Raw genomic sequence first — 8,053 nt, 5'->3', positions numbered from 1 at the left:
TCTGCCAAACACCATGGCCTGAGACCGAGCATCTGAGCATGGGAGAAGATCACCCACAATCCAGCAGTGTGAGAGAGAGAAAGAGAGAACCATTGGCTCAGTGGTGATCATGTGACACTCAGCATCACTTACTACCCTTACTGCAAGACGTCGCTCCTTTATCAAGTTAAAATGTATTAGAAATGTTTGCTCCTCTTGACGAACACTCAGAGAACAAGTTACTCACAATCCAAGGTTATACTGTATTTGTTTACTAAAGGTGAAATGATTACAGTTGGGTCACTCCCCTACTTAGAGGAAACTAACTGTGACCCTCAGCATCGGAGGGCTGTTGACACTTTGATACCTGCTCAGGAAAAGAAGGGGTCACCACTGAAAACTGGGGTGTCTCACACAAACACTCCAGGGACAAGGGCAAGGATCTAGGGGCATTACCTGTTTTGCTAACAAAGAACCTAGCCTCTCCACAGCAGAGGAATTCTAATGTCCTCAGGACAAGGTGTGCCAGTCCAGGAGAGGTTGGGTTGAGGACACTCAGTCACTCCAGAGGAACATGTTAGTAGAGGTGATAACAACCTTGCGAGTGAGGGGTTGCTGAGAAAATAAAATGATCTGGGATTAGAATCTTCACAGCTACATGTCCCAGACCAGAACCGGGCTTCCTGCTGGGGACACTGGCACAGCCTGAGGAGCACTGTAGACGGGTTACAAAATGGCAGAAGGATAGTGTCTGTATTATTAGTCTTGACCCTGAGGCTCCAGTGAAGCATAACTGCATGGACCTACATCAATTATTTCTAGAATGAAGAGAAACATCCAAGAAACTCATTCACTTATCACCACAAGCCTCTAATGTGAGTACAACAGTAATTAAAACCCAGTCCTGGTTCTAAAGAGCTTATTTACCATACGTGGTCTGGTCAGAACCTAGCAAGATACAAAAACCCATAGGAATGAAGGAGCCTGTCTCTCTATGAAGTAAAGAGGGTAAAAACCTAGTCCACGATCAAGGCCAAAGTTTCTTTCTAACACAAAGAGCAATGTTCATATATGAAAACATATATGTGAGCAGGTGTGTGTATGAGTACCTACATGCCTACATCACTCCAGTCTTTAGGACAAAGACGTTTCTCGTTTGGTTGATAAGTGTCCATTGGGATGGACATATCAGAAGTTTATCGGGAAATAAAGCTTCCATTGCCAACGTAGTATTTTAGATTGATGACATCTTCTTACACAATAAGGAGAATGCATAAATGAAAACAAAAAAAAGGAAGTAGAAGTGGAGAGGATGTTCAGAAAATGAAATTGTCCGCGTTGCCTATTTAAGAGCCATGCTTCGAGTTGGTCCTCAGAGAACCTCGGCCCCGAGGTCCCCCAGCCGCCCAGCTCAGCCCGGCCAGCAGTCCCCTCGGCTCCCCCATGGCTCTCCTGCGCCCTCTGCTGACCGCCCTGGCGCTGCTCACCTGCCGCCCTGGAGGCTCTCTGGGCTGTGCCCTGCCTGGGAGCCACGCGCAGGTTAGCAGGGACAACTTGGTGCTCCTGGGCCAGATGCGGAGACTGTCCCCTTTCTTGTGCCTGCGGGCCAGAAAAGACTTCCGCTTCCCCCGGGAGATGCTGGAGGGCGGCCAGCTCCGGGAGGCCCAGGCCGCCGCCGCCGTCCTGCGGGAGCTGCTCCAGCAGACCTTCAACCTGTTGCACACGGAGCGCTCCTCGGCGGCCTGGAGCCCCGCGCCGCTGCACGGACTCCGCTCTGGCCTCCACCGGCAGCTGGAAGCCCTGGACGCCTGCTTGCTGCAGGCCACGGGCGAGGGAGAGCGCGCCCCGGGGATGCACGGCCCTGTCCTGGCCATCAAGAGGTACTTCCAGGACATCCGCGTCTACCTGGAGGACGAGGGATACAGTGACTGCGCCTGGGAAATTGTCAGGCTGGAAATCATGAGAGCCTTGTCCTCCTCGGTAACCTTGCAAGACAGCTTGGCCATCAAGGATGGAGACCTGGGGTCACCTTGAAGTGATTCTCACTGCCTGACGTGCCACATCACCCTGCACGATGTCTGCTCACCTCAAGAGACTCTCACTGCAGCCTTCATCACAAAATTTATTGACTTTAATTCCACAAATATTTTGTGAGTAGTATTAAGCAAGAATATGTAAAAAAAAAAAAAAAATCCGGCGTCAGGATCATCAGTCCTTAAGAGATGATTGCCCTGATGTTATTTATTTATTATTTATTTATTCTTGTAGCTTATCCTATTTATATTTATATTTTGATATAAAAGATATTTCCCTTACACTGTATTAAAATTGATAAATCATATTCACCTTTTCATTTTATTAAATATGTATTTTGTCTTATTGAATTCTTATGAAAGACAATTTCTTGAGTCTCTTTATTCTTAAACCCTAAATCCAAATCTTGGTTGTTCTAAACCAAATGGAAGAATGGATGGTAGTATTCATCTACTTACTCATCCTTTCAGTTCATGTCATATGTAAACAGGACATCAAGACGGCAGATGCAGAATCACCTTCACAAAGCACAGCCGAGTAAATCGAACATGGCAACTTCTGTGTCAAAAGTTTTAGTCTCACAGGGAAAGAGGCATTAAAAGAGGATAAATATTTTTAAATTTTTAATTATATTAAAAAACACAAAATGATGTAAAGGAAAATGTTATTCTTACATAGAAGCTTTACATACAATAATTTTGAGACGGGGGAAGATGGATACTCTTTCTAGAGCACTTGGGAAATACATAATTGCAGAAGTCTTGCTGGCTGTTGGGCATAGGGGTCAGCAATGAACAACAAATGCTATGCGGGGGTGGTATTAATTTGAGATTCTTTATTACATAATTGGGAATGAGCACATGGGAATGGATGTGGTAATTTTTGTCTTTGAGAGAGAGAGAGAGAGAGAGAGAGAGAGAGAATCTTATGTGGGCTCCATGCTCAGTGTGGAGCCTGATGCGAGGCTTGTTCCCATGACCCTGGGATCATGAGCTAAGCCAAAATCAAGAGTCGGATCCTCAAGCAACTGAGCCACCCAGCACCCCTGGATATGGTCACTCTTTTTTTTTTTTTTTTTGAAGGTTAAACTTTGATTTAGAAAGGCTGAAACAATTGTATGTTAATTGCAACAGCTAGGTTGTACAAAAATATGACTTGAAAATTCCCTTTTGATATCCTTGAAGAACTGGATTCCCATTACATACATGCCTTATTCTCTCTTCAGACCTCTGATTTCAGACTGGAGCTGAGCAGAGAAAGGCTGAGGGTCCCTCAAATCATTCTTGGGCTCCAGACAAGGTGCTGGGCCTCTAAGGAAATAAGCAGGTTATGGGTAAATCATACCTGTTAACTCTGGAGGCTTTTGGGTAGCATACAAGAACAAACTACTCCATCCTTAACTCTTTCCAGGAGTTCGACCCAGGGTACGTCAGTGGGCATCATAAGCTAGGTGAATGTATCACCATCAGGACAACCGGTATTCACCCTGGGAGGCAGCTGGATTCCTCCAGCTTGGTGAGGATGCTCACGTAATGCCTAGTTTGCAGGGATAGATCTTGTCCCATCCTCCAACCTGTGAGGTCTTTTGAACTGAACCACATTCTAACAAGTTGGCTCTCTTTCCGCTCTTTAGTGTTCCAGTGTGCACCTGAACCCGAGTGCCATGAAAAAATTAGCTGGATATGGTCACTTCTAAGTAGAGTGGGCAATGAGAAGAGACCTAAATGTAGTCCTGCAGACCCTCAGCATTTGGAGGTCAAGCAGAGGGTAGTCTGCCAGGGGCACAGAGGTGGCGTGGCCAGTCCAGCTGGAAGGACACATGGGGACGATAACACATGGGGGGAGAGACCCCCACAGGGAAGAAGGGTCAGAGTCGTGCTCGCAGGGTAGGTGCAGACGAACTGCCCAGGGGGTCTGAAAACAGAAGCCATAGGTGACCTTAGCATGATCTGGTTTAGTGGAATTAATGAGGCAGAAACCAGATGGGTGTAGGTTGAAGAGGAAACACAAGAAGAGGAATTACTGGCACTGTGTATAGGAAATTATTTTGGGAAGCTTGTTTGTGAAGTGGAGACAGAAATAAGGTGGGACTTTGAGGAAAATGAGGGTCCGGCGGTTATGAAGAGTCTGGGCGCCCCCTTCTGGCGGTTGGGGCGCAGCGAGGGGGCCTTGGAGGCGCTGCGGATTGCTGTCCACGCGTGTTTCACTACGGCCTACGGAATCACAGAACGCAGTGACATAATCTATTCGCTAATGGTGCTGGTGATGCTTTGTGCCAGCCCCCCTGAATCTGATGGTTGTGAAAAACAGGAAATCATGCTTTTGAGATATCTGAAAATGATAGCTTCTCAGTCACGCCAGAATAACAGGACCTGGGTTTTTTTTGTTGTTGTTTTTTTTTTTTCACCACAAAATAGATATCAACAGCCAGAAGGCACAAGCCACCTGTTTCTGCCATCAGATTCTCAAGCTGTCCCACAAAGACTACAATACAGATCTTCAACCTGTTTACACAGAAAACTACAGCACGGCTTGGAGTGGATCTGCTGGTTACATTACTCCCGAGGACGTCTGGAACAACAGCAGAAAACGAAAGTAGAAATTCTTCTGGTTTGTGCTTACTTGAAGGTACCTAAAAGCACTCTCAAGGAATCAGCAACTGTCTAAAGAGCAAGGAATGTAGCTGCTGAGCCTTGGAGGTTTTTAGAGGGATGGCTGAAGTGTGCTTTTCCCTCTTTAATACATTCCAAAAACAATCAGGAAATGAGAAAATTATTTTCATGACTCTCTAATCACTGTATTTTTGTTTGTCAAATGAAAGAAAGCAATCTGCACTGGTTTTCTGCACCAGCTATAAAAGATCTGAAATCAGGGGCGCCTGGGTGGCTCGGTTGGTTAAGCATCAGACTTTGGCTCAGGTCATGACCTCGCCATTTGTGAGTTCCAGTCCCAAGTTGGGCTCTGTGCTGACAGCTCGGAGCCTGGAGCCTGCTTCGGATTCTGTGTGTCTCCCTCTCTCTCTCTCTGCCCCTCCCCTGCCTGCACTCTGTCTCTACCAAAAATAAACATTAAAAAAATAATAAGAGATCTGAGATCAAAACTATATTTTAGGTATAAAGTCTCCAAAAAATGTTCAGAAAAGTAAATGATCTGTTTCTTTAAAAAATAACCTATGATAATACATTTTTCATTTATCTTTTCAAATTTTTAGAGGGTATTTTTTGTCCCTAGAATCTGAAATATAACGTATCATGGAAAACCTTCTTTACATTATTTTGTTACAGACCTCTGTGAAGATAATGTTAGGTGTTCAAACAGATACAAATGAAAATATCAGTATTTTGAACATAACACATGTTAATCTTCCCTTCATGTAACACTTCAATGCAAGTATTACTGAAGAAATGACTCTTCTGGTAGGTTCTCCCTCAAACAGTGACTCAGGGATCCAGCTTTTCTATTTAGTGCCTTCAATATGTGACTTTAAATATGGCTGTGGTGTTTGGGCTTCTTCCACTTAGTTGTAAAAAGAAAAAGTACCATTGATCACATGGGCATATTTTCAAAGGCCAGATCTGCACAGAGCAAACGTAACTTCCACCCACATTCAGTTGGCCAGGATTCATTCACATGGCCACATCTAACTGTAAAGAGACTGGGAGAGGGAGTGTAATTTTGTCACCAGTGGGGAAAAGGTACAAGTTTAATTTACTATTTACTAAATTTACTATTAATTTTTAAACTATGTGCACTAATGCTGTTCTTTAGAAGAAATGGCCAATTTTCTTGCTTTTGCATCCAAAAAATGCTGAGTGCAGATCTGATTCCACAAATGAAAACCAGGCAAGAGACCTAACAGAAGAAGGCATGGGTGTTTGTATTATTGGCCCTTTAAAAGGGAGATTCACAGGGATTCCCAAGGGCATAGGTTAAAGTTGAAACACACAGCTTCTGGATTGGAAGTTCTTTTTTTTTTTTTTTTTTTTTTTTACATTTATTTATTTTTGAGAGACAGAGCGTGAGCAGGGGAGGGGCAAAGAGAGGGAGACACAGAATCTGAAGCAGGCTTCAGGCTCCGAGCTGTCAGCACAGAGCCTGATGCGGGGCTCAAACCCATGAACCGTGAGATCATGACCTGAGCCGAAGTCGGACATTCAACCGACTGAGCCACCCAGGCACCCCTGGATTGGAAGTTCTTTTGAGGTCCCTCTTACAAATCAGTCCCCATTCAAACTCTCTCCTGGCTTGTAAGACTCTGGCAGATTACTTCTGGCCTGTTGTTAACTACTGTAAAATTTGGGATTGCAAGTAACTTGTTCTGGCAGTGTTCCATAAGACGAGCAAACATTTCTAATAAATTTTAACTTGATAAACAAGCACTGTCTTGCAATAAAAGTAGTACGTGACGCTGAATGTCACGTGATCACAACTGAGCCAATGGTTCATGAAATTCACTTTGATATATGAGTGCTTTGGATTACAAGCAGGTTTCCAGAATGAATTACGCTCACAAATTTTTACTGTACTTGGAAGCTTTAGGCTGAGAGATCTTATCCATTTACCTCTGCTCCCTGGGCAATGTATAGAGGGTAGAAGGAGTTGATCAGGATGTACTAGCCGCCCTCACTGCCAATGGTGCTTCAACTTGAAAATATCCCCATTAGGCAGCTAGAGGAGCACATACTACAGACATCTCCACATCCCCAGATATCTGGGTGCACATTCAGCAATGTTCTGGGAAAAGCTGGACTATGTGAACCCAGACAATGACACTCAGAACTCAAGAATTGTGCCAGGTAGGAGTAACTCTATAAGGAATGAATGGTAGCATGCCTGCTCCTCTCCTTTATCTTCCAGAAAATCTGTTCATTGTCAATAATGTAGCATAACATAATTAGAGTGGTTGGAATTTTTTTTTAATTTTTAATGTTTATTTATTTTTGAGACAGAGAGAAACAGAGCATGAACGGGGGAGGGTCAGAGAGACAGGGAGACACAATCCAAAACAGGCTCCAGGCTCCAAGCTGTCAGCACAGAGCCTGACATGGGGCTCGAACTCATGGAGTGTGAGATCATGACCTGAGCCGAAGTCAGACGCCTAACCAACTGAGCCACCCAGGCACCTCTAGAGTGGTTGGAATTTTCAGTTAGACTATCTTGGGTTCGAATCTTCATTGCTTGGTAACTGTGTGGCCTTGGATAAATTATTTAATATTTCTAAAGTTCATTGTCCTCACTGAAAAGTGTGAACAATAAAAAATGATAAATCTGCATTATTATAGAATAGTTGATATTATACACTTTATGATCAGACAAATTTACAATCAGTTGAAAAATGGGAATAACAATTTGGACCCTTTGAGGTGTCCTTTGTTGGTGTCACCAGTATTCCTGCTCTGGTCCTCCAAAGGAAATTTAGGCACTTTAGTCTCCCAAGGGGCTTTAGGGACTGAAAAAGGTTGATGGTGATTTTTGCCAGTATTCTTAACCTCAGAGCTGTGATTGTGTTCTTTAGTTCTTTTTTTTTTTAAATTTTTTAATGTCTATTTATTTTTGAGAGAGAGAGAGAGAGACAGAGTATAAGTGGGGGAGGGGCAGAGAGAGAGGGAGACACAGAATCTGAAGCAGGCTCTAGGCTCCGAGCTGTCAGCACAGAGCCCAACACGGGGCTCGAACCCATGAACTGTGAGATCATGACCTGAGCTGAAGTGCGACGCTTAACCCACTGAGTCACTCGGGCACCCCTGTGTTCTTTAGTTTCTAAAATTCATCAGTCTGTCCTGCCCATGTCTTGCCCATAAACAAGAGTGTCTATGAGGCAACCGTGTGTCAGGCATGGAGAAACCCTCACTACAACTGCGTGCAGGAGTTGTTACTGATGAGAAAATACAGACTTAGGTTAAATAATTCTCCTTACAGTTCAAATGGTTCAAAATACTACCTGAAATTGAATCCAGGTCTTTCTGACTTTAAAATTAGCATAATCTTGCCCATTTTTCTGAGACAGAAAGCACAGTTAGAAGCCAATCTCCTAGACTGT

The 8,053-nt window shown here is 44.1% G+C and overlaps 1 protein-coding gene across 1 annotated transcript; it reads left to right on the top strand.

Annotated features, from left to right (window-relative positions):
• Positions 1-1,392: 1,392 nt before the first annotated feature.
• LOC147574839 (interferon omega-1-like) lies at positions 1,393-2,226 on the top strand. The gene has a single exon (XM_086684684.1). It carries the CDS (start codon positions 1,423-1,425, stop codon positions 2,011-2,013), a length of 591 nt encoding a protein of 196 aa, XP_086540810.1. The 5' UTR covers positions 1,393-1,422; the 3' UTR covers positions 2,014-2,226.
• Positions 2,227-8,053: the final 5,827 nt, after the last annotated feature.

The sequence above is a fragment of the Puma concolor genome, chromosome D4 (genome assembly GCF_028749965.1).
Source record: "Puma concolor isolate L17-30 chromosome D4, mPumCon1.1.hap2, whole genome shotgun sequence".
NCBI lineage: Eukaryota > Metazoa > Chordata > Mammalia > Carnivora > Felidae > Puma > Puma concolor.
The sequence above is the reverse complement of the archived record's forward strand: the minus strand, read 5'-3'. Positions and strand labels throughout refer to the sequence as shown.

Coding starts and splice junctions, on each gene's coding strand:
- LOC147574839 (XM_086684684.1), top strand. CDS start 1,423: ATGGCTCTCCTGCGCCCTCTGCTGACCGCCCTGGCGCTGCTCACCTGC.